At 44.9% G+C, this 26,665-nt stretch overlaps 1 protein-coding gene across 2 annotated transcripts in view; it reads right to left on the bottom strand.

Moving 5' to 3' along the window:
- Nucleotides 1-752: 752 nt before the first annotated feature.
- The window catches only part of cntn1a (contactin 1a), a 52,413-nt gene continuing 26,500 nt past the window's right edge, over nucleotides 753-26,665 (bottom strand). For both annotated transcript variants that reach the window (XM_086108928.1, XM_086108929.1), the window contains exons 2-24: nucleotides 25,534-25,674; nucleotides 23,520-23,558; nucleotides 19,829-19,955; nucleotides 18,163-18,341; nucleotides 17,510-17,605; nucleotides 16,473-16,679; nucleotides 16,297-16,396; nucleotides 15,489-15,670; nucleotides 15,226-15,350; nucleotides 14,748-14,865; nucleotides 13,964-14,111; nucleotides 12,585-12,712; nucleotides 11,255-11,427; nucleotides 10,752-10,875; nucleotides 8,475-8,636; nucleotides 7,423-7,572; nucleotides 6,887-6,957; nucleotides 5,915-6,149; nucleotides 5,207-5,310; nucleotides 4,912-5,101; nucleotides 4,104-4,216; nucleotides 3,871-4,027; nucleotides 753-3,602 (exon numbers count right to left, since the gene is read on the bottom strand). In XM_086108928.1, coding sequence (XP_085965054.1) covers nucleotides 3,526-3,602; nucleotides 3,871-4,027; nucleotides 4,104-4,216; nucleotides 4,912-5,101; nucleotides 5,207-5,310; nucleotides 5,915-6,149; nucleotides 6,887-6,957; nucleotides 7,423-7,572; nucleotides 8,475-8,636; nucleotides 10,752-10,875; nucleotides 11,255-11,427; nucleotides 12,585-12,712; nucleotides 13,964-14,111; nucleotides 14,748-14,865; nucleotides 15,226-15,350; nucleotides 15,489-15,670; nucleotides 16,297-16,396; nucleotides 16,473-16,679; nucleotides 17,510-17,605; nucleotides 18,163-18,341; nucleotides 19,829-19,955; nucleotides 23,520-23,558; nucleotides 25,534-25,591 — 3,063 coding nt within the window. In that variant the 5' untranslated portion in view covers nucleotides 25,592-25,674 and the 3' untranslated portion in view covers nucleotides 753-3,525. The remainder of the gene's footprint in view (nucleotides 3,603-3,870; nucleotides 4,028-4,103; nucleotides 4,217-4,911; nucleotides 5,102-5,206; nucleotides 5,311-5,914; nucleotides 6,150-6,886; nucleotides 6,958-7,422; nucleotides 7,573-8,474; nucleotides 8,637-10,751; nucleotides 10,876-11,254; nucleotides 11,428-12,584; nucleotides 12,713-13,963; nucleotides 14,112-14,747; nucleotides 14,866-15,225; nucleotides 15,351-15,488; nucleotides 15,671-16,296; nucleotides 16,397-16,472; nucleotides 16,680-17,509; nucleotides 17,606-18,162; nucleotides 18,342-19,828; nucleotides 19,956-23,519; nucleotides 23,559-25,533; nucleotides 25,675-26,665) is intronic.

The following is a 26,665-nucleotide window of genomic DNA, read 5'->3' as shown; positions in this document are numbered from 1 at the left end:
TGCAAACTACGGCCCGCGGGCCGAATCCGGCCCGTTGGTCTTTTTAATCCGACCCGCCGAAGGTCGGTCTACAATTAAGGTTCGATGTGAATGATTGCATTCATTTCAATTGGACTTGTAATGACAGGCATTTCACCACCAGGTGGCGCATTGACTTGAAGTTGCAGAACACGGGGGGGGGGGGGGGGGATCTTTTCGACCACCTAGTACCTCTGTATCGCTCTACTTCTACTGGTCTGATCACAACCTATCTGCAGAAATGCACAGGCTAAAGGTCATCAACAACACTGTCGTCATTTTAAAAAAAGTATATTAATACAGTATGTTCATGCTTTTGTTCTGTTGATGTTTGATATGGACTGTCAACAAATGCATTTTTTTTTTTAATGTACCATAACTCGTGCTGACCTGGCCCTTCTGTCAAATTTTAAAAGTCAATGCGGCCCCCCGAGCCAAAAAGTTTGCCCACCCCTGTTCTATGGTGATCTTTGAACGTCTCGAGCCGAATTCAGAAGAGAAGGCAAGTTGTCGAAGAGAGGCGTGTTTGTATTCATTTGGAATTTTGAAAGAATTAATAAAGTGTACGTTTAAAAAACAACACTGCAGATCTTTTTGTGTCGGAGCTGCAACAATATGCTTTAGCCAAGTCCTAAAACTGGCAGTTTAAGTCCAACTCGAGTCAAGTCGTGTCACTCGAGTCACTCCCCTCTCGTGAAAAAACAAACAAACAATCGGTTAAAAAAAAAAACATATTCGTTTACTACACTTTTATTGTTTCTTGTCAGCCAATGATCAGTTCCAGCTTGATCCCTCGCATGTGGTAGCTAAGCTTTAGATGTTCTCTCTAAAAAAAAAAAAAAAAAACACTCCCACACCCGCCATGACAAACGACAGGCGACTAAAGCACGGATGAGGTTCAGTTGGGACACGCTCAGTTGCCGTAAAGTGATGCCACGCTGGATGGAATGCATCTCTCATGCGTTGTGAGAATGTAAGCGCCACGGCATAGAACGGAAAACAAACAAAAAAAAAATGTTGCGAACTTTCAAGGCAATCATGCATTTGGCAACCCTTTGCGCTCATCTGCTGCATTGAAGTGGGGAAAGTGGGAGAAGCACTTTGCGGTGGACGGTCACGACACAGAAAGCATGGCCGCCATCAAAATCCAAACGCAGCATTTTCATCCTCGATCGAGGGGAAGTTAAACGAAAGGTAGAAAAATCGACAAACGGCATTCTCTTTCATAACACATGGTAGTAAGAGGAGCTAGGCATGTTGTCCTGTTATGAGAACAAAAAGTAGCCACGGATGAATAAGACAAGTGTTAAGTGGGCGCACAAAGCTAAAGCTCCGTTTCCACTTTTTTTTCGTTTTACATTTAGCGAGTAAAAGAAGTGCACCGATACCCATTTTTTTTTTCCTTTTTTGAAGAGACAGCCAAAAAATAATACTTTTTCCAATTGGCAGGACTGTTTGCTTTACGTTGGACATATTCTTGACCTTCTGACTGTAATACGTTACCAAATATCAGACCTTTACACGGTAGTGTAATCGAAATTGCTACAGAGTATTATTTGATTGATTTTCACGATCGGAACCCGACAGTGGTCAACATCCAATCAAACTTGTCATCCATCAAGTTCGGAAAAAAAAAAAAATGATTCTGAGGATGTAGCCAAAGCCAAACTGCCCTTTTCCGCTCAGCAATTCGGGTATGCATTTGTGACGTTCCAAAATAAGATCTTTTCGCATCAGTGTGATCGTTTGCCTCCACGGGGAGGTGCTTGTGTCCACTGATTGGTTGACAGAAATCGTTCGGAACCCAACTGTACTGGACTGCTAGGTGGAAACTTTGCATGTAAACAAACAAATAAACCACCAACCGATTTCTATCCGGGTTTTTTTCATGATACAGCCAAAGCAAAAACAGTTTGAGCCAACAAACATGGAGATTATGGTCAGCGGTCTTGCATTAGCTTCAGTCTCAAGCAATCAGCCAATCCAGTTTACTTCCAAACGCAAAACACGAACGAACGACGAGATTTACGAGCTATCGGCTCGGTCGACTCCATCCCAGTTGTTAAAACTGCTAGCTGCTAAAGCGAGTGGCTCTCATCCAAAACAAAGCATTCGAAGCGCTTGTGTGTCATAAATTCACGTCACTCAAGAGTCACATGCCAGGACCGAAGATGACTTTTCCCGTGTTGATAAAAATGTCCGCGCTCGCTCTGCAATCCAAGGCATCTGTTTTTGTGCTTCTCCACTTGGTAGCGTTACAGCAAACAGTTTGCTTGGCAGTGTCAGCATGTTGAGAGCCTCCTCTGCTCGTGGCTGAGGACTCGCTTGATAAACCTCCGTGGCTACTATCGTCCATCTCAGCCGAAACTTTGCCGGCGTTCGAAGAGCAGCCGATTTTCTGCAACTCTTAAGTACACTTGAAAGACAAAAGTAGATGGTCGATACACCTACGGGAAGTACAAATTGAAATAAATAAAATCAAAAATGGCCTTTCCATTCATCTGGGAACAAAAAAAGAGTTTTACCGAATTGTAACTGTAAAAGGGGGCGGCATAGAATTCATTAAAGTACCGCATTTCCTCAAATAGTAGCTTTAACTCTCACAGGAATTGTTCGTCCACTCCAAAAAAAAAAATGAAAACACCAAAACACCACGCCCCCAATAAACGCCATAAAGCTGAACAACGACCTCCCCATCAAATGTTGCTAAACAGAATTGGGGGTAAAGAAAGAGAAATATTATACGATAGATATTTAATCTGATAAATAGCATTTATTTTACCGAGTATCGCTATTTGAATGTGATTAGAAATATACACATTATTGTTCTAAAAGTTAATTTGTACACTTAAAGCCCTCCTCCGAGTAAATGCCTTACGCCAAATAGAAGCCCGGTACTCTCGGCATTTCTGGCCACTACATAAGGAAATACGGCCTTGACCCGAAGACGTCGAGTTCTCGTCTCGGTGACGTTGCGCTTTGCTTTGACTGTATCCGCTTGAACCGGGGGCTCTGCTTCACTTTTGCGACGAAAACAAACGCGGAAACGGAGCTGAAGCGCAGGTAAGAAAGACATGTACAGTGTACAGATACTCGCAAACGCGTGCACTTATCCTTCACAGATTATTGTTGAGCTCAAAAGTATAAGGGGGTGCATCGGGGATTATTTTGTTTGTATCAAAGAAAACAAAACAAAACAGTTGTCCAAGGACCGATGTGCTTTGAAAGATAAGTGCAGACATTTACATAAGGCATATTTCAAAAAGTCGACAGAGCTCCTTTGATACACCTCCAAAGAGGCTTTTGGCGGATAAATACGGGATTGCCCATTTCCGTGTGTTTCCGTCTATTCCCAAAAGAATCTTCCGGAAAAGGGGAAGAGTTGGAATGAGTGGAACCGAACGACGATTGTGGAAAGACTCCCAAAAATGTTCTTCTACAAAGTAGGTTGTCAACCGTAAAAGAGGGTCCTTCACGTGGAGATGAAGACAAAAGATGTCGCTACATTCAGAGGTTCAGGCAGAGAACGGCCACCAGGAGCAGGCCGAGGGTGCTGAGAGGCCGGGCGGCCATGACACTTCCTCCTGAGACACACACACACACACACAGGTCGGTTGGGTTAGGTCGTGTCAAATTTCAAATCTCAGCTTTCTGAAGCTGGCTATGAAATCTGGAGTGACATTCCCGTTCTGGCCTTTGGGAACTCTCTCACAGTGACAAATTATAGCCCCCCCCCCCCCCCCGTCAACTTTGAACCCTTTCAAAGCTAATGTGCAAATGTTTGGTCAGTTAAGCCGTGAGGATGTCAGATGTTCTCACTTAAGAAGCCAAAACATTTCCCAGTTATGTTACCGGTGATGAAGATTTGGGACACCGCGCCATCGCCACCCTCGGAATACGCTCGGACCTCCACCACGTAGGTCTCGTTTTCAAAGAGGGGGAGTTCAATGTGCCGCCGACTGGTCATGTACAGCTTGCCTGTGGATTGGGTCTGGGGCCTGTACAGCACCTGCACACAAAGCGCACGTGCAAAGTTGGCAAATGGAAGTCAGGTCAAGCCAATTTTCATGAACGTGCGCGCTCACTTTGTAACCATCTACCGGTGCCTCGTTGGCCATCGTCGCCACGTGCTCCCAGGCGACGTTTACCGACTTGCCCTTGAATTTTTTACTGATGATTCTTGGGGCTTGACTGGGTGCTAAGGAAGTTTAAAAAAACAAAACAAAACAGTAGTGAAGGTGGAGGTGAACTCAGGAGGCAAAGTCCTTATGACAGTATAAGCCTTAGTTACTACTTTCCTATTAGCATAAGTAAGGATGGGCATGTACAGTGATCCCTCGCTATTTTGCGGTTCGTTTATCGCAGATTCGGTGCATCATGGATTTTTTCAAACATATTCATACTTTTTTTTTTTACCTGTATATGTTAATTGGTCGCTACTTCGCGGATTTTCGTTTATCGCGGGTTATTTTGGTCCCCATTAATCGTGATAAACGAGGGATTACTGTACTGATACCAGGTATCAGTTTAACGTAGATGGGTGGGTACTCGTGGAGGCTGCCGATACCAGCCACCAATACTTCAGGCAAATAAAGTCTGATATTGATTAAGTCCCCCTCGGCAATAATTGGCGCTATACTGTGAGGGTCTTTATGTTGAAATGCGAGGTATCTGTTCTTGGCATCGGTGAGTACTCAATGAATGAATACTGGTATTGGTATCGGTCTGAAAAAAAGTGGTATCAGACATCCCTCGGCTCCAGCTTTGGCGCCATCTTTGGACATTAGAGATCAAGCACAAAAAAGGTTATACACCTTGAATATGTTGATTTGGACAACGCAAATAGACAGTCATGCACGGTACACAACATGATATTTGTCATCGCAAACGTACGTGGTTTCTTAGTGTGGATCTCGAGGAGCTCGCTGGCCGGCCCGTAGCCTGCAGAATTATAGCCCCGGATCTCTATGAGGTAAAGGGAGTCGGGCTTCATTCCCTCCACTCTGGTATGGTTTTCCCTCCCGGACACCACCACTCTGTGGGCTCCACCTTCACCGTCCTCCTTTTTTCTCCAATACTTCACCTGAGACCCCAAAGCGAGGTGCAGAAGTGAAAGTCAAGTGTCTTGGCCCGTAAAGGGCCTCACGTGTATTTTCAGGTCATGTGCATGCGTGTAATTGACACTGACCTGGTATCCGTCGATGTTGCTCTGCGTGATGGGGAACCACGATAAAACAGCTTCGGTGGCAGAAAGCGCTTTCCCGTCAATGCTTCCAGGAGCATCAGTGGGCACTAAAACAAAACGCATCGATCAAAACCGCCATTTTTGGAGTTGGATAGCGTCACACCGAAACAAGATGCAATTTTAATCTTAAAAGTCACGGGGTTTTTTTCCTCAATTTTCTACAAAACGCAGAGCCAGTGGTTTTAATCGTCAGTCGCCGGACGAATTCGCCTCGCTCAGACATACAACGAAAGTCACCCACAGTCCACACTGCAGATGTTGTGAGGTTATTGTCACACACACAAATGCACAATAGGGGGCTGAATGCAGTTTCCAAGTGCCCAATTCGCAACGGTCAACTTTTACTCATCCGCAAGTGGAGATCTTGCAAGTCCCTTATGCAACTTTAACGGACTGTCTTCCAAGGGGTTTTTCCCATGGGAATGGGAGACTGCAATTTGTGCTGGACTTGCGCTGGGCAGGAAAATCCCGGGTAGTTGTTTGTTGAGACAACGGGGGCCGTGACAGACACATGTGTGAAAACGGTCTGAATGATATCACGACTGGCTCAATTTGAGCCGGGGGAAAGCCCTGAACTTCGTGCTGAAAACCTGACAAGTTAAACGCTCCGACCGATGATCTCACTGTGACATCAGAGTGCCGGATGCTCACCGTCTTGCGCGGAATAAATGGTTTCCGGCTGACTGTAGGGTCCCTCCCCTTCGCTGTTGAACGCTTGGATTTTCACGATGAACTCGGTCGCAGGAGCGATGGACGGATCTTTGTGCACGTAGCGCTTGGCCTGCGGGTCAGAGACGATCACCTGTGTCCACTCGACGCCAGCTCGAGGTTTAAAGACCACGATGTAACCAAAGTTCGGCCCGTAGTAGTACTGCTCCTGGACAGGCTGGTCAAGACAAAAAAACGGCAAGAAGCTGTTGGCAACATGTAGTGAGGACAAAAAGGAATCTAATGGATTACGTTAGGAACTATCCATCCATCCTTTTTCTCGACTCCATTACGCTATCACACGATTACAATTACAGCTCTAAAATGTCCATTTTTGAACTATTTGGGTCATTAAAAACTGCCCCCCCCCCGCCCATTGAATGGAATATATTCAACATAATGTAGAATATTTGGTACATTAAGGAACGTGTACAATGTTAAGTTTGAATAAATAAATGCGAGCTAATGTTAATTAATGTTAACTAGTCTTCTGTTTTAATTCTTCTTAGTAAGGCACAGTGTCCCGTCACAGTTGAGCAATTTTTAGAACAGACTCGTGGGCTACTCATGGTGTCCTTGGGGCTAACTAGTACAGGGTGGTGCCATTTTTTTTTTAAGGCAATGCACAATTAACAGAGCAAAAAGGCATCCACGTTGTCTTTCTTCTTGCTCCTGCCCCCTCCTCCATGTGTACCTGCGCATCCCTCCCGTTTCTGCTCGCTGAAGAAAAGAAAAAAAAAACAAACAACTGGCCCCAATTAATTTCATAGAGGCAGCTCGTTTACTCCACTGGGCAAGCAGCCGATCATATTGAGGCCTGCTTGGAAATAGCCTCAAAAAAGAAAAGAAAGCCCATCCCCATTTTCTGCATAAACTTGTGAACTCACTCCCCAAAACGGAGATGTCCAAACCTACCGTCCACGTGATGGTCAATTCTCTGTTGGCGCCGCCACCTCCACCCACATCTGAAGGCGCCACCACAGGACCTACGACAGGAGGGTGAAAACCCTGAGCCGACATGCAAAGCATTCCAACCCACACAGACTGTAACTAAGTAACCACGACATCCTTCTCAATATCTCGTTGTCGTGCCAAGTGCAACACTATCATCACTGATATATATATATATATATATATATATATATATATATTTTTTTTTTTTTTTAGGGTCTGTGATTTTCATTGTGGACTTGAAATGCAGAACACACTTTCCTCAAAGTGCTCATTTGTGGAGTTTTGTGCGGTCACTCGGGCTTCTTGCATAGGAGGTCAGCGCAAAGGCCTTTCCGGCCGACTTGTATTTACTGCGATATTCATCATAACCAAACAGTTATTCAAGACACGAAAAAAAACAACAAATGCAAGTCAGCATGGAAAGCTGGCCTGAAATACCATCTTTCCATTCCATGAACTTTTTTTTTTTCTCCCCCGAGTCATTCACATGAACTTACTTGAGGGCAGGGTTTTCTCTTTGCGAGAGGGGACGCTCGGGTCACCCCTGCCCAACGTGTTGGTGGCCATCACCCTGAACTCGTACTCAGTCCAGGGCACCAAGTCCACCACGGTGGCCGTCTCGGCGTTGCCTTCAACGTCTGGTGGAGCTACAAAGACAAGATCGACCTTTTAAAACCTCTGGAAAATGATAGTGGGTCCTTCAGAACATGTGCAGTGAAATCCCACCTATTCACAACTTGCTATTCATCGGCTCACCTATTCGCCGTTTTTATTTGTGTGAAAGCAATCCCCTGCTATTTGCCAAGAAACTCATTTGTTCATGTTTGTGTTAAAGCCATGTCAAAATCAGAAAGTGCCAAGGAAGCATGTTGAAGTGAGACATCTCGTCTGTCACACACAGATGCATGATGTGATGTAGAAGGCACCCAGTGCCCACTGCACGGTGGCCCACATTATATCATCCGCAAGAGGAAATGTTTTTGTAGTTCCTTTTTAAATGTACTTTTCGGGCACCGATCTCCAGCAACGACATGTCATGTGTGCCCTACACCTCTCTCTGCGCTGAATTCAAAGATAATGAGGGGAGCCGCTTCCAGTGGATGGCAAACGAGTCAACTGCGTTCCCTCCCACAACGGCGCAAACACCCCCTTATACCTGCTTCTGTCCAAGAAAATACCCCATAAAAGAAAACTCCTCCCATGCGCACAGTTAAGAATGATACTGGGCACGAAAATAGGGCTCAAAGTCCTCATTCCCACACAGATAAGTCTGCCTCAGTATTATAAATATACAGTGATGACTGGATTCATGTGTCTGGCGCTAAATATGTCCAATAGCAGTCCATTGACAGCGAAAATGTTGCCTTCAAATTACACACAGCATCCGCGTTGCCTACTTTAGTGCCCTGGAATACTTTTCCTTTAAAACAATAAAGACCATCAATTTTTGGAAACCATTTTTTTTTTCTCTCCAAGGTGTCATGTCAGTTTGTTATGACAAAGCCATGGGATGAGCATGGAGGTAGCGCTGTTTATTTGGCGTTCTCACATGTGGTGGCGTTCCTCCACGCGGCCGGAAAGAAGGCGTCCCTGTACTGGATGGTATATTTGGAGATGGGGCTGTGGTTGTCTGCGCCGCGACTCCACCGCAACGTGACGTTCTTGTCACTTTTCTCCATCACTCGCACCCCCGCCGGGGCACCGGGGGGTCCTGGGTTGAGAGTGCGAGGAAATGAGTTAGTGTCGCCTGACGCCTTTGGAAAACAAGAGGTTTTACGCACCTCGCCTGATGTGAAAATCAAGCAGTTGGGAGATGATTTTCAAGCAGCTGAAAAGGCGGCTCGCCGCGATATGTCGACAAATACAGCGCAGCAATGTGCAAAAGTCTTACTCCACAATCGCATTTTAGATACGAGCTGTACAAGTAGAACTGCGGAATGGATTCGTAAGACTCATTATTAGTAGAGAAAGGAGACGCCCACCCTCATTTCCGATTTCGCAACGGCGTAGGTTTTAAATTAATTTTTCAACAGTCAGACTGGATGGAATAATGACCATTTCCAGCGCTTTGAAAAGTCCATGATCCATTTTTAGGATCTTTGCAAGCCATACCGTGGAGACTGGCGTGTCGCGTTTGTTTGTAAAAGTTCCTTCAAGTTAAACACACTGAGTCAAAGCCATCGGTGAAGACTTCTGGAAAAATTGACACGAGCCCAATTGAGGTGACCAACAGTTGCCCTTCAACAGGCACTTGCGTTTCACTCATTTCTTCCACTTGGAACACGGAAAAAAAAAAAACAATACCATTCTCTGATAGCATAGCTACAGTACAAGCACATCGGGATCAGCCTCACTCCAAATCCACAACCAATAACCTCCCGAACGTAAACCGAGATGACTACGGCAATTAGGCGGTCCGTTCCGGGCAGGCCTGGACGGTGGCGTCAAAAGATCTGGAGCAGTTCCACCACAGATGAAGAAGTCTTTTTGACAAAACTGTCAAGTCCTGGACGCGATAAAAGGGATTGTTTAGAAAGAGACTGTCCTGCCGGCGTACAATCCCGTACTCTTGCAACCGTCATCCTGGAGCTAATCCTGACACAATAAATGTCGATCGTTCAACGCCGCCTCTGTGCAGGCAGGGCCGCTGACATTTTAGGCCTCCATTAGTCACGGCTTGTGTTTGAGAAACCTCGCAGTCATTCGCTGTGCGCGTCCACCTGTGCGACTGCACACCCGCCGTGCTGCGAAAGCAGTGAACACATCGCCTTTGTTTCTTTCTGGGGGGGGGGGAAGCAGAAGGAGCTTTAAGGTCAGTTGTCATTCACCGTGAGGTACGCGGCGATGACGATCAGGAATCATCAAGAGCGGAACGTTATCATCGTTCCCCGTCTCCCTTCCATCGCGCTACAGTTAACTTTGCGTCGTAACTACTGAAAGCGCCGCCACTGAAGGCGTCAGTTGAAACGAGTCCTGCGTAGCAAATAATTTCGTGCCAGGCGGACATTTGTCGAGAGGCAACTTTTATTCAAGAAGAGGGTGCCGGCTGCAAGAAAATGGGCCGTCACAGCAAAGTGCTAAAGCACAGCACCAAGGTAGACCGACGTTGCATGTATGTTCATTTTGGGTGGAAACTGAGGGCAGTTTAAAAATCAGAACATTAAAACGACAGTTTCCGACGCCCATAAGCCGGAAGCTAACTATTAGCGTGTCTGTTTATTTTTGGAGACCAATTTTACGTCAGGGGAAACTTAGGGGAGCAAGAAACCGGGGTCGAGATATACTGGCCTATATTATTAAGCAAGCAATTGATTTTTTTTTGCAGATTTGGAATGATATATCGGAAAAACAGAGTAACTCAATAAGATACATTTTTGTGGAAAAGAAAATAAGTTCTTGCTCTTGCTGTTCAGCAGCTTTGTGCCGTCCTTGAAAGGTTCATTTTTATCCAAGAGCCCTTTGCAAAGGGGATTTTTATAAATTAAAAAAAACAAACACATTATGTGGTTATTTTGTTGCATGTATTTTGCAGATATTCACTTATTTTGTCCATTTTTAAAATTGAATTTTTGTGACACACCTGGTTAAGAAGAATTTTGCACCATTATTGTGACCCCCTCGATCATTTCAGTTTCCCATCAATCATGTTGCACTTGGTACACGACAAAGTTTTAAATAGCCCACCGATAGATTGTAGTTCAGAGAGGTGCTGTCAAACTTCACCTCCATGTAATGATGTCAGGTAGCGGTGTCAAGAACAGACGCATAACTCGTTTTCCAATTGTCGCCCTCGTTTTAGTATTTGTGCAGCAAGAGCGCGACTCGCCTCTTACAACCAAGCTGGCAGAGGAGGTGACGTTGTCCACCGCCGTCTGTGCCGCGCAGGTGTAAATTCCGGCGTGCTTCAACTGCGCGCTCTTGATCATCAGCTCGCCATCCGAGCTTCCGTTCTGCAAAAGGAACAGCAATCGTTGAACTTCGGTGACTCGTCATGAGGTGAACATTTTACTTCACTCCTTTCAAGGGTTAACGCGTGTGCTAAACTCATTTTGGAGAGTCAAATATTCTTTGGAATATTTTCTCAACCATATTCAATCAAAGCGAACCACATTTTATGAGCGGAAGAGAAAAAAAAAAACATTCTGTAGAAGTCATCAAATTCCAATGTGGTGTGCGGCAAGTGTCCACTGTGCTGACCACCACTCCGCAGAGGGAGCGATTAGGTTTGAATCAATGGATGCTATCAGAATTTGCTATTTTATTCAGCTGCATAAAATGCACGGTTAGAGCAGGGGACTTCCAAATGAGTGGAAATCCATCAGGTCTCACCGGCCTGCGTTCATAATGTTGGCCGTCCTTGTCGAGGTCAATGACTCGGCCGTCCAGGGACCAGATGAAGGTGATGTCCAGGGAGGAGTCGTGTGACGCGGCGCATTGCATCCAGGCGTTTTCGCCCACTTTGACGTCAGCGTTGGAGGGGGCCAAGGTGATCTTTGTGGAGTCTGTGAGGGGCACGGATACGAGGGGCCATCAGGACAGGATTCAGGAGTACTGAAAAGCTCTCATAAACACGAATGAAACATGATGATTTGGCGGGGGGGTGGGGGGGTATAGTATTATAATAGTTCAGAAACAAATGTGGCGACACACTTCAGAAAGGCTCGTAAACGAAAAACAACAAGTATGGTGGCAACTGCGCGGATTTATGACGGAAGTGACGCAACAGCGCACAGTATGGCGACTGCTTCCCGCCGTAGCATCAGGTCAGGCAGAGCTACTCGGAAGTCGCATCTCGTCGATGGTTCGCACTAATGATCCATTTTATAAGAATATTTCACTTTGTTTTTCTTTTTCTGCTGTGTGGTGTACTCAATTAGTTACAGTGCTTTCTGTGTTGTTATTTAAATTTACGTTTCGTCGAGTGAAAGTTTCTTACACGTTGGGTTGATAGCAAGTGCTTGTTTGTTATGCAGCGATGTACAGGGTTGAATGCGGCTTCGCCAATGCTCCTGCCGTACTGTGTTGCAGAGTTGCAATCAAAGAAAGTCAGTCGTGGCCGCCTGTCACACATGTACTGCACCTCCAATTTGGATATTCGGATGATCATCGAAAAGTTCATAAGGTACTATCTTATTTATCACCTCAAGAAATTAGAATTATAGCATATTTGGACTTTGTGAGATGCGCTTATGTGTCTGTCTATCTTAAAAATTCATCCGTGCCGAATCTAAAGTCTATTACTTGCGTGCGGAGTGGATGGGGCGGGGGTGGCATTGTGGCGGACTAGGCTTGTACGCGCAATTGTCCACAAGGGGGCAGAAAAGAGCTGCGTGTAGGCCCTCGAACCTCACGGTTTGTCATCTTATTGTGTACTGTATTGGCGTCCACAGTTGCAGTACAATGACTTGACATTCAAGCTAACGATATCATTTATACAGAACACGATGATTGCTTATATCGCATTAGATCTCTTCTCAAGCTTTCCTCGCATCCGTCCAGGCCGTCACAATAGTTTCTCCAAGTGTCATTATTTCACATCAGTCAGCATGTGAAGGTCAGACAGCGTAAGAGTGATGATTTCGCAGCCAAGGCCAACACTGCTCAAACTGTGCGGCAGAAGCGAGATGGGGGGGGGGGGGGGGTAAGCATACTTATGTACCTGTTACTGTGAGAGAGCCCGTGCTGTTGGCCTTGCCCCTGTCGTTGTGGGCAAAGCAGGTGTACTTGCCCTCGTCCGTGCGGGTGACGTTGAGGATCTCCAAGCTGCCGTCCTCCCAGATGAACATCCTGAAAAGGTACAGCCACAGAGCATTTGGGGCCTTTAGATGCGAGTTGAATTCATTCCGTGACCACCCTCGTAAGGTAAAACTCAAATCACCTTTTCCCACTGAAATGGATGGAAATGCCATGAATCCATTCCAGCTTCCCCCTCCATTATTTTTGTAATGTGTCATGATCGGGAAAACAGTACTCTATAATATTTTACTTTACTGTAAGTGACACAGTAAGCTGTAGTAATAATAGTCAATCTTTGGGGAGGATAAAGAATATATGTCCTTAGGTATTGCTATATTGTCTGCACCGTTTTGTGTTCAAATATCCGTTGCTTAAAGGTGTTCTAACAGCACCACATTGCAATTCATTAGCCTGCATTTTCCATTGTGTTCGCGTGATGCTAGCAGACCTTAAATCAAAATGATGTGGTCATTTTAGTTTCATGTTTAGTTTGACAGTAAACTTCAACTGGGAGTGGCAGCAAATATCACGAAGCCTCTTTTTTGAACAACTTGTTTGCTATCGGGCAAAATAGTACTTATTGAGAAGCGGGTTGAGTTTATTCCCAGCATAAAGCGTCAAATTTTTGCTCAAGGGTCAAAGCAAAAAAAAAAAAAAAAAAGTATCTTGAAAACCTTGTGGGTCGTGTCACTCGTGTCCGAATGCACCACTACAACATGCAGACCTTGTGATTAAAACTCCACTGCGTATCATTCCATATGTGGATGACGGCGGAAAAGAAACTGATAAAAGTGCTTCGAATATGTGATGCTCCTCAAATAAAGTTGGAAAATAGAAGCGCATGAGGGTGAAAGTGAGCCGAAGGCAAAAAGAAAAGAGACGTCAGATTCCCTTTTTCCCTTGCATATTTCAACCTCATGCATGAAAAATAGCATCCACGCCAGAGAGGCGATTAAGGGGCATATGCTGCATAGTAATTTGACCGCCGCTCCTCCCGCATTTTGAATCCCACCCGTTGGGTGCGGGGAAGACGGTCGGGGGTCTCCCAGCTCCCTCCAGATTAGGCTTGTTTTGTCAGAGAGGGGTTTACCCATCAAGATGAGCTTAACGTCAGGAAAACCGCGTCAACAACATGCCGTTCAGAATTCGGAAATCCGCAGCTTATTTCGATCCCCGAAATGTCACATGACGGTACGACTCATCCCGTGCGGTATTTTGACCCAGATAGAAGAGGCGTAAACCGTCGCACGGCAGCCTTTTTGGGGGGAGTCGAGGACGTTTTGTGGGAGGAGTCTCGTTCACCTGCTGGAGTTGGACAGCAGCTCAGTGTCTTTGCTCCACAAGACTTTGGGTTTGGGGGCGGCTTTGGGTCGACACTCCATCACCACACGGCCGTTTCTCGGAGCGAGGGCATGCTTGACCGGGTTGTGTTCGAAGGTGGGAGCGCAGTCTGGAACAGGGAAGGAGGGAATTACAGTCGGGAAGAGGAATGGGGAGCAAGCATCCATGCAACTATCCATATTCTAACCTCACAGGGTACAACAAGACAAACTATTCAAACTAGCATTCACACCTATGTACAATTTACAGTCGAGTCTTCCTTGAACTGATTTGTAAAACCTTTTAGGGCAGCAATTCTCAAAGTGTGGTACTACTCGGGCTCATTCTAGTGGTACGTGAAAAAAAAAGTAATGCCAAGTACAGTTCAGTTGTATTTAACTTTTTTGGGGTACACTTTCCCTATTTTTAGGTGCAGAGTTAATGCTCAAAGTGTGCATAATGTTACAACGACTTGTAATAACATTTTCATGAACGCTTAGACCAGGGGTGTCCCAGTTTTTCATCCGAGGGCCACATACAGAAATCTGGAAGGACACAAGAGCCGCTTGAAAATTCTTCAAGTTTCATTGTTTCAACCCACCAAGGTCAATCAAGAAAGAAAATTGTAGTTTGTTTATTTTCAAGTTATTTTGACAAACTACCACAAAACAGGCTTTCGTGCATGAAATCTAAATTGGGATACTTACTGACTTGGACCCGCAGTGGAAAGCTGACGTTGACATTACAAACCGCTTTTGGGACTCACCGAACACACGCAGTTCCGCGTTGGCAAAAATGACCCCGTGAGGATTCTCAGCGATGCACTGGTACATCCCGGAGTCTTCAAACGTCAAGCTGCCGAACTTCATCTCGTTCCTGTCCAACTGTGCGCAATAAGCAGAAGTCATCAAGTCAACATTTAAAGCAAGCGTTCCAAATCGCGTTCGCGAGCAGAGGGCCCGCAAATCAAACGGTCGGATGTTGACACGTGCGGATGAGAGGACGCTCACTTGATGGAAAGAATCCTTCATGAATTTATCAGTGGCATATTTTAACACCCCCGCTTTGCTGCTGGTGCGCCATTCTTTTATTTTAATTGTTTACCCTGGCAGCAGCTCAAAGGGAACAGAGAATTTCTCTTGACATGCTCACAAGCCGTCTCTCTGTGTGTCAGCGGCGGCTCGACTGCCGAATCTACAATGGTCTGGCTCAATATCCATTCCAAGGGTGAGATCGAACATTACCGGCTCTCCATTCTTCAGCCAGCGGACGCGTGGTTCGGGTTTGCCGCTGGCTGAGCAGGACATGGCGTAGGCGCTGCCGAGGTCTGCCTCTGCGCTGCTGATGTGCTCCACCCATACAGGAAAAGCTGGAAAATGTGGAAGGGAAGCAGTAAGTTTAAGGGGAGGGGGCGGGGGGAAATCATGCAGAAATCAAGACAGGCAAGGCCAGGGGCAGAATCTGAGGGCAGCAAGAAAAGAAGTGGGACTCGACAGCCCTGACGTACCTTCCACGGACAAATGGCCGCTGTGGTAATCCTTTCCCTTGGAGTTGACGGCCTCGCACTGATACGAGCCGCCGTCTTCCGGCCGCACGTTGTACAGATGCAGGTGAGCCCCCGCCATGCGCACCTCATGGTTGGGGGGCAGCTCTCCGTTCAATTTCCTCCAGCGGATCTCTGGGACGGGGCTGGACAAAGACCAAGAGAGCTGTTTTGCACTTTTGACAAACCCGCAAGACAATGTAACCGGTGCGTAGACATTGCAGACTGGTTCACGTCCATTTACTGGTCTGCAGTCTAGTAGGAACACACTGACATGCCTGGTAATGTCAGTAACGACGTAACATATTAACTCATTCACTCCCAAAGACGTTTTTAAACGTCTTTTCGGACTTGGTCTAGAATTGGCTGGTACTGAATGAGTTAAGAGTTATTCAGATAACTCTAGCATAAAGAACATGCTAACAAGTTTACCAAACTATCAGTTTCACTCCAAATCACGAAATCCTATGAAATCTTTATCCTCTGTGTCACTTTTAAACAACTCCCCCAACTCAGGAGGTAGACGATGCGCCGCTTCCTCTTCTAGGTCGCTTACGTCAGACTCATCGTCGATTTATCAACACAGGCCGAGAGTGCCCCCTTGTGGTTTGGTGTGAAAATAACATGTGAAATGACATAGTCATGTGTTAATAATTTCACACATAAGTCGCTCCTGAGTATAAGTCACATCCACGGCCAAACTATGGAAAAAAACTGTGATTTTTAGTCTGGAAAATACGATATATATATATATACACACACACACACTCACTTTCCCAAAGCAAAGCATTCCAAAGTGATGTTTTGCCCCGCCAGAGTGGTGGTGTCCGGGAACTTGACGTTGAGGTCAGCCGGATACTTCCTGATTGAACCTGAGGAAAGCAGAACTTGAATTCTTTTATGCAGCTGGGAAAAGAATCGGGTTGGATGAAAAGTGAGAGTGCTGACGTTCTCTGAGGGGAACCAACGGGATGTAGTTGGAGAAGACACTCTTGGAGATGGAGGAGCTGGACGCGATGCACGAGTAATTGCCGCTGTCCGAGGCCTCCACTTTGGAGATGTAAAGGTTGCCCGTTATCTGCGAGACGAAGCGCCTTTTGTCCAGCGAGATAAAAGTGGGGAACTCATTGAAGATCCATCGGAACGACAGGTCGGCTGCAGAGATGCAAAACGCCCGCCTGTCAATCACTTTCTCGGACGCTTAGCAACCACTCTGGAAATAGCCGAGGCTCTGAATGCAACATGAGCTCACTGTGAGCCGTCTGAATAGGTGCACTTTTTTTTTCGGGGGGGGGGGGGGGGGGGGGCACATTTACTTGCCAATGAGAAGGATTTATTATTCATTTATTGACCTTTCAGATTAAAATCGTTTAATTCTCCTAGCTTGGGGGGATAATAGAGAAATGTCTGCTGCTTTTGCATGAAAATGAAAGCATGGATTCATGGGGATGAGACGAACGTATTCATTCCGCTTCAAATATGAAGCAACAGAAAATTAAGTCAAGACGCCATTTTTAATTGAATACGCAGGATGCATAAACTGAATAACCTTGAAGCGAATATGTTCCAGAAAATGCGGTAAAACATGTAACCTTAATGTTGATTACTACTTCAAGGATTAAATCCTGTCGTGACGGATCGATTATCGGTCGGGCTGGTGTTTGGTATTTTGGTACACATTCTCCATAAGACGTGCTGTTTCGCCTGCGAGTTCATTGCAATGCTTGTTCGAATTTTAAAACAAAGATGTCGATTTTTCCAAGATTGAAAAAGCAAGTCTGATGAGTAAACGCCTACTTCAAGGCATTTCAACGCAATGAAGCGTTGAGAGTTTGTATTACTTAAAAACGTTGATGCCATTATTTATTTTCACCGCAAATATCGGCTCAAAATATGGGCCTCTTCTGATGATCGTTATCGGCACCGGAAACACATTTTTGGGTCGATCACGAACTCATACATGGCATGTTCTTCACCCTGCTCACCTGGATGATGTGGAGGAGGAGCACAGAGAAGAACCGCCCCCTGTCCTTCTTTGACATACACAGACTCCCTTTCCTCCGATGAGAAAAGGTCCAAATCTGAGAAATAACGAATTAAAAAACAACAACAATTCACTAACTATGTCAACAGATGATTAGACAACATTAGGTACACTCCCACAACCAAATAGGATCCAATATAACATCAGTATTCCAAATTCTGCCTTCGCCAAGTCAGTAATGTTGACTTTTGTCAGTGAGGTATTCATTGAACTGCAGTTTTGTGGTGGTAATCTGTAACCGTGTATATTTTCATTGTCACTGTGCACCGATTAAAATATTTTGACCATCCAAAGGCACTAAAAAAAGGGAAATTTCAAAGAGAAAGTCATGTGAGGAAGAAGTCCTGTTAGTTCATCAATCACTAAAGCAGCCTTTTACCAGCTGAAATACATCTCATATATCGAGTCTTATCGACATCTATAGAAAACATATCAAACATATAGACTGAAGGGTTACATGCTCCAAGCAGAGCGAGAGAAACTTGGCCATGCCATACTTTGATCTCCAGTAGACTTGACGGCTGTAACGGTCTTCTAATGCCCTCAAGAGCATCAAACAGCTGCAGCTCATTCAAAACTAGGAACAAAACTTACATCCAAACTGGACCGACGCTTCTCGACTGACGACCGTCCCGAACTTGTTGCTGGCCAAGCAGGAGTACCTCCCCTCATGTTGGTTTTTAACGGGGAAGCTGATGATCAAGTTGCCTTCCGATAAAGTGTAGTGTTTGTGGTCAGCGCTCGGGTCGATTTCTACACCTTCCAGCCTCCATCTGCGAGGAAAAAGTAACCCGGGTCGGTTGATTGTAATTGCACATCGTGGCAGACAGAAACACGCTGTGCGGTTGAATTGTTATTTATCAAATTTAACACTTTCACACCTCAAATCATATTTCCACATTCAAATGAATGGAAATTTTATTAATCCGTTACAGTCCCCTAACAAATAAAATTATAAAGCAAAAACGTGATTAAATAGAACGTATAGTAATTCAATCAACCCTTTGTGCGTCAGGGTCTGACGCTGCAATTCATTTCATTGTGCTGCTCCTTTTTGCCACCAATGGTATAATGCTACAGTCATGCAAACATGATTCACGATTTTTGTAGAGGATTAAGAATATAGTGGACCTGCGCATATTCACCGTTGGGCATTTGCGGATTCACCTGTTTACAAATGTTGGGGGGGCGATCCCCCATTATTTGCAGAAACCTACGCTTTTTTGAGGTTTTTTTTCCCCAAAGTCCCCTCTTATTTGTCATCTTTTTAAAACCCAATTCCCTACTCGTTAATTTTTTTGGTGGGTGAGTGTGACATTAAAAACAAACTATAATCAATGGTAACTATAATAAAAATCCGTTACTCGCTGATTTCACCCTTCGGTGACTCAATCACTAGACCTCGTTGGACATGCCTATGAGTTGCTTTATTATCAGTCTACATGTATTACTCCACACTTTGTGTGTCATAAATTTGTTTATGATCTCATTTTATTTATTTTATGAAATTTTGAATTTTTAAAATCTTGCATTATCTATCCAACCAACATCCGTATATTGCGTTTGCACATTATACATTCGGGACTGCATGAAAATGACACCAGTATGAAGATGCGCGGGGTAAGATCATTTACATACATTTGCATGTAAATTGGCCGAGCTCATCATCAAACAGCCTCCGGTTTGCTGCGCGGTGAAATGAAGTGTCAGCTGTTGCCAACAGCATTTTGTTTATTTGCTCTGTTTTGTTCCCCCCTTTTTACCACTTGTATTAACTGTTAAATCGTTGTTAGCGTGAGGACAAATGATGGCGGCAATGTGCATATTGTTGCCGTCTCATGAAAAAGAACGACGCGGCGAAGTGTCTTTTTGTGCCTTTTTTTTGTGTAACGCGTCATCAAGGGCTTCTGAAAAAAGAACATTCAAAGGTTTGCACTCCAGTGTTGCCTTTCGTCAAAGTCAATGTGGTTAACGTAGCTTCCACTTTGTTTTCTCACTGCCCATAGTCTCCATTCTGCTGCAGCGGTTGTTTTCATCACTGCCCACAGTTGATGTTTTGCTTTAGCCGTCGGTTATAATTTGCAATGCCGTCGTGAATTGCAGATGGTTAACAAGATCCATTAAAAAGGTGTCAAGGTTAAAATAACACGCCTGCTGACCTCGGCATTTACTATATAGGCCGCCTGAGGAGAAATTGTGGAGTCAAGGGAGTCTAAAACTAGCAGTGATGATGCGGCGTGCACGGGGGAACATATGTTACTTGTATGCGGCAGGTGGACTGGCTCGAGCCCGGCAGCTCATGGTGATTTTGTCCTCGAGCAACTCCTCGGGGTAGATGGTATCCACCGGCTGCTCCTCAAACACCGGCCCGTAACCTGTGGCTTCATCTGCAGGCAAACAGGGCCGAAGGTAAACAAAAACAACAACCAGGTGGACGGCCTGACAAACATCAAAGTCCCGGTGAGTCCTGGTGACAGTTCTGGGGCAATTCCATCCAAACATTTGACAGCTGGCTTGGCATCGAGGGTGGAGGAGATACATTTTGCAAAGGGAAATACATTTGTGGTGAAGATTGCACGACTGTCTGTGTCCTATGTGTTGTGTTGTGTTATTTTGTTATTTTGACTTCAAAATGGCGCCGCGTGAGTGGCTGCCTCTCCAGCAGCTCCTATATTTTGTTGTTCTACTTCTTCCTTTCATAACTTTGCTGCTGTGAATCGGGAATTTCTTCATTGCGAGACTAATAAAGGTTTTCTTATCTTATCTTATTTACTTGCACTGAAATAGCCCATAAATATAGCCCAGACATCTGCTATATTTCCTCCTACATTCCGGGTAATCATTTGCTTGGCCAAATCCACGAGATGACTTTTTGGACCCTTTTTGGGTTTTTTTTCCTTCAGATGCATGGAGATATTCTAAACATCAGGATTTGTGTTCATGTTGGTTCTTAACGGTTGCGATTAGAATGTGGCAAGATGGATTTAATCTCATCGGTTGCACACTTTGCTACTGGTTACCGAGAAAGTGCTCCGACTCAAAATGAGGCACTGCAGAGCCGATGGAAGGAAATAAGTGAGAAAATCTGTTCTGGGAACAGGGGAGAATTTTAGCTCAAGGATTTTTTTTTTCCCAAGCAATTTAAATTATAAGCACACACACTCAAGTGAAGAGAACATTATCGACCCTGCTAGGAATAAATTATTTGTAGGTAGAAGAAGAGGAGAGTGCTCCATTTGAGTATCGCAATGAGTCCTGGTGGCGCTCCAATTGTTTTCCTGTAATGTTGGATATGACAGATGGCGGGGGGGAGGTGGGGGCACTTTTGTCAAAGCAGGCCACAGAAAGGCCTGGAGACACAGCGGACTCTCGCACCCTCTCGTGAACTTGTGTCCGACTTGCCTCTGTGTCCCCTCCACAACCCACACAGCTGCCTCATTTGCATATTTTGAGCCGTCTAGTGTAAATTTTTACACTGGCGCCACTTTTCGACATTTTATTACTTCGATGCAGTCGTGGTCACCAGAGGTGTGCAGAGGGACAGATTGTTTTGGGAGGTGAAATTGCGTGTGTGAGGGGGCTTCCAGTTGCTTTATTTTGTATATTTTTCATAGCCTTCGTTCCCAGTTACAGTGGTTCCTCTACTTACGAACTTTTCAAATTACGAAACACCTCAACAGGAAAATATTGGTTCTTGCTATGAAAGAAATTTCAAGATACGAAACGTAAAAATACAGTATGGCCTGCTAATCGCTGCTCCGAGTTTCCTGAACGCATCATAATTCTAGCTGATCTGCCATTGGCTATTACCTAGCATCTTCCTGCCATCCCATTGGCTAAGAGGGACCTCTACCGTATGTGCCTGTGTGTGGAGATCGACAGATATGTATCTATGCAGCGTCCCTGTCATTCGCTCCTCGGGCCATGAGGTGTTCTGATAGTTTTATGTAAATGTGAAGCAAAAGTGTTCGCTCACTATGCTGATGTTTGCCTTGGACATTTTCAAAGGATTGTTAAAAGCTGACAAAAACAAACGTCCTTGGATCAGTTCTTGACAAAATGCCAGACAAAAGCCACTTCTGAGAGGGAACATGAACTAAAGAGGGCAAAAAAAAAAAAAACGATGAGGCAGTTAAAGGTTAAATGACCATCATTTTTATTCTTGACTCTTTTGTTTTTTTACATTACGCACAACTCTCATTTATTGCGCAATAATCTAATTGTAATATGTATTTGTTACATATTTTGATGCATTTTTTATGCTTTAGAAAACATTTATGTCCGAATTTTGCGGGGGCTCGGAACGGATTAGGGCATTTACATGGAAAACGCGTCTCTACTTACAACATTTTCACGTTCAGAATTTTCTTCCAGAACAAATTAATTTCGTAAGCAGAGGTACCTCTGTAGTTCGATGCCAGATTTGCTTGACTAAATTAATTTGCGTTACTCGGCGTAGCGCTACATGTGGCATTCGGTGGTGTGGCGTTGCGCTGCGTGGTGTCAAGCTGCTTGACACCGCGTCACGATGAATGGCCACGCGCTGGATTGCGTTGTGTGACGTGACGTGTTCGGTGGGCCATGGTTGTGTCTTCCGTTAACCTAATGAACCTGTTTAATTTGACGTTACGCCGTTATGTAATGTCGCGTTGGCTTCAATGTTATTTGATGCGCTGTTGTGTGCCATTTTAATTTCCACAAAAAACAAAAAACATTTGCGGTGTGGTTCCTGGGCTTGAAAAGAATGTGTGATGATGTCACTTTGGTTACCTTTTGAAGTCATTTTGACTAAACAAGACAAAAAGTCACTTGACTTTTCGCTTCACGTTTGAGCTTGCGTTCAAGTGAACATGAGAAAAGGGAGGCAGCTGCAGGAAAACTTACTCTGGCAACTAACTGAGAATTCTCTCTCCCTTGACCACCCCCGAACTTTTTGTACCATTATCGACAAATGTTTTTGGTACATTGCTGTACAGAATTACCGCCCTTATGTGTCACAACACTGCATCAAGCATCTCTCTGTTTCCTCTTTTGGCAACACTTGACTGTGAATGGATTGAGTCCATGTGTCAAACAAGCGAGGGCTTATTCACACTCAGTGAAAAGAGCGACTCTTCCTCCTGTGCACATACGGACCCTCACGCAATAAAAACCTACCGTCATATCACTTATTTTATTTGCAATGTATCCAATTTGTCTTGGATGTAACCACGTCAATAGATTCTTTACACTTTGCTCGACACACAAATTTACCAAGAGCAAGTCCAAATGCTAATCAAACGTCAAAAGCACGGCACGTGCGGTGGGAATCATCTCTGGAGTGAAAAATCAATTTGCCGACTGAAATAAACGCGTGCCACAAATGGATTGAGTCCGCCGAGACCGAAGTGACTGCCATCTCTTAGAATCAGCTGATCCGTTTACGATGCTTTCCACTTTCGCCGCAAATCCAATTCTTGAATACCACCAGAGTCTTTGCAAAACAAAAGGATGACCCCCTTTTGTGGCTGACTGAAGCACAGAATTCTCCAAAAACAACGAAGCGCTATTATTTACCATCCAGTGGGATGCATTGCGGCTCATTGAGTTTCCAGCATAATTTGGCATTTGAGAAGAAGAGAACATATAGCTGGACAGCTTTTAAAAGTAACGCGTGGGTGTTAAGTGAGAGAAGAAGAGGAGAGGTAGCAGCGCCATAGACGTCGCCGTGATAAACGTCTTGCCCGGAAGGAAAGCAAAAGAACTTAGCTGCTGCTCATCTCAGCAGGAAGACCACCTACACACCATTCCTGCCTTGTGCAACAAATGCGTCATCAACTATAAATATGCCCAAGCACAGAATATGTAGCGTTTTACAAAAAAAATTAAAAAATGACCAAAATGGCAAAAATTATTTTCGGCATCATTTTAAAGTCGTCAAGGCTGAAGAAATGATGAGCAACGGGTCTTACCTCTATAAAAGTCCAGATCCTCCTCCTGCATCGATGGATCTGTAATCGTGGGCAAAGGAAACTGTGTAAGCATATTTAATCATGTATGTTGGCCGTCATTAAGAAGCGAGTCACGGCTCGGTATAAATATGCAAGTTGGATTCAGAAAAAGTTCAAGTGGCGAATATTTGAAATGTGATGCTTTTATGAAGGTCACCGACTTGATGACGTCCCCAAAAAGCCCATTTGGGAGCACTTTGAATGCAGCCACGGTACTCCTGAAAAAGCTCCAAATTGCAATGATTTTCAACGTTCATGACAAAACAGTTTTTTTTTAATGATGCTATTTTCCATCATGTCCATGCACACGGCATGACTCATGTTTGTCAAGCTACCTATGGATGTATAGGAAGTAGTATTTACACAAATGCAACATTGGGTTGAAGTATTTGTGCAAACATGAACAGTGCGACAACCTTGATTATTGCAGCATATTGGCATTGGCTTCCGGTCCATTTGTGATGCGATTTTTCAGATTTTGCTACTAAAATAAAATAGCACCTTCCTTCCTCAATGACTTGGTGACACCGTATGTTCCGCCCCGACCTCTTTGTTCACAACACGCTGGTCTTTTCGTGTTTCCGAGAGCCAAAAAGAAATCCAACTTCAGATTCATTTGTGGACTCTAGAATTTTGTTGAACGATACGTTGCCCGTTTGTACTGCCGTTTCTTCTGTTCGTCCCCCCGCCACCCTCCCTAATCTGGAGAGGGGGCTAGGTGATGATGACCCAATTGGATGTCGCTGTACGTATTCTGCTTTGATCGTTATGGATGTGATTTGCTCCAACTGAGCTGGGCGACAGCTGGGTTGACCACTCCGAGGCGTTGCTATGCCGATTTCTTCATTGACCAATTGGACCGGATTCAGAAGGGGACCCATCTCTCCAAAGGCATCTCCCTGCGGCATTTTCATCTTGTTAAATGGACTTTAATATCACTCTAACATTGTATATCAATATCGGGTCAAACACTGTATCAGCATCCATTGCAGTCTGGCCATCCTGGAAGGGGGACTCTCCCATCTGCGGCCCTTCCTCAAGGTTTCTCTTCCCCCCCCCCCCCCCCCCCCTCAGATGTTTTTTTTCTGAGTTTTTATTGCTCCAAATTGCTAGGTGTTAAGTTCAGGGGATGTTGCGTATACTTGTCAATGCATGTGAAAGTCTTTGAGACTGTTAGTGATTAAGGGCTACATGAATAAATGTGACTTGACAAGCTTTGCTATGTGGGGTAGCAGCAGCTCGGTGATTATGTTTAACTCTAGGTAACAATGGCTACACAGCGCTCTGTGTGTGCTCGACTTTTGCCATCAACCTTCATCCTCAAAGAAATGTCAAGGCAATGTTCTTGAGTCGCACTAACAACCACGTCGGCTGCTGCCTTTTTTTTGAAGCATCAGCGCTTTTGACTCTGCACTATTTATGTGCATAGAAGAGAGGTCTAGATCCACACAATTCATAGATAGATAGATAGATAGATTTCCTGAACTGGCGCCATGGTGGAGAAAACGCTGTATGGTTTATTCAAGAGAACTGTGATTTGAAACGGGAGAATCGTGATTTTTTGTGGTTTATCTGAAATCAATAGGATAGCTGCAAATTGAAGCTCAAGGTACACTCAGGACGACGCATCTTTTTTTCCCCAGACAGGCCAATTTCCTCACTACAATGTTTTATGTCCATTTGGCTTTGTTTCCAGCTCGGCTGATTGCACCACATTTTTGCAAAAATGAAGGGATAAAAGCTTTGAGGTAGTAAGCAGGGTGCAGATTTTTGTTTCCTCACATGTAACAATGATTCCCCCCCACCAAACACAGTACAAAGATTTTTGGGAGTATTTTTTGGTGGACGCTAGAACGGATAAATGGCATTTCCGTTCATTTCAATAGGGAAAGTTGATTTGAGATACAAATAATGTGACGTATGAGCGTGATCATGGAACAAATTGAAGGCATGTTACCACATTAGCTGTACCGACCTGCGCGGGAGCCAAAGAGCAGTAGCAGGAGATAAAGGAGCAGGCTGAGGTCTGGCATGATGTCCACGTGACAACTGCCGGGTGGAGGGGGTTCAGCTAGGCACTCAGCCGATGGAACATGAGCAGGACTGCCTGGTTCTCCTGAATGAGACGAAATCAAACACAAAGAGCTGTTAAAAATTCCGCACAAATGTGACTGAACTTTACTAGCAGTAGCCTGCATAACACTCGTGGCTCACTTTCAGAATCGTTGCCCTTAAGGCGGATGTTACGCTGTCAATCTTCTTCCATTTTCCAGGACATGGTGCCACTTGGACACCATCCTTCCCTTCATGCTACGTCACTAGCATCTTCACGCTAACCGCTCCGTGTCAGCCTCCGAGGCTCAAAGCAATTGACTGACACGCGGACAGTCGCCAAAACAATTCGCCAGTGCCGGTTCAGCTGAGCAGACCCTCCCGCCACCCCCCCTACGCCACGCAACACGCAATCACCAGCAGCCAGCCGGCACCTCAACCGCACACCCACTAACGCAATATGAAAAGCAACAGCTGTCTGAGCGTCAAGGCCGCAAGCACTCACAAAGACAATGGGAAGGATAATTAGGATTTCACAATGGCGGAATTAAATTCTTCACTATGTGATGTGCTACGATGACATTCATACCGAGAATTACACCGGCAATGATCTGTCTTTTTACATCTCGATCCCCTTTTACTGGCTTGGTGCATATGTTGCTGTCCCTATCAGGATAACATACATTATGTATAGCTATAGGTATATGTAATGTATAGGTTGGTATAGGTACACTTTCAGTATATGAGTCGGTATAGCATGGGTGTAAGGACAGTAGAGTATCATACATGAAGGGTATATCCAATGTACTTTGTTTAAGTGTGGGTACTGATCGAAGAAAAAATTAACAATATGGATATTATGCAGTGCAGAGGTGCAGGGTTCGATTCCGGCTCTGGCCTCCCTGTGTGGAGTTTGCATGTTCTCCCCGGGCCTGCGTGGGTTTTCTCCGGGTACTCCGGTTTCCTCCCACATTCCAAAAACATGCATGGCAGGCTGATTGAACACTCGAAATTGTCCCTAGGTGTGAGTGTGAGCGCGGATGGTTGTTCGTCTC

This window comes from Hippocampus guttulatus, chromosome 4, assembly GCF_054856545.1.
Source record: "Hippocampus guttulatus isolate MCC_2025c chromosome 4, RoL_Hgut_1.0, whole genome shotgun sequence".
Taxonomy (NCBI): domain Eukaryota; kingdom Metazoa; phylum Chordata; class Actinopteri; order Syngnathiformes; family Syngnathidae; genus Hippocampus; species Hippocampus guttulatus.
The sequence above is the reverse complement of the archived record's forward strand: the minus strand, read 5'-3'. Positions and strand labels throughout refer to the sequence as shown.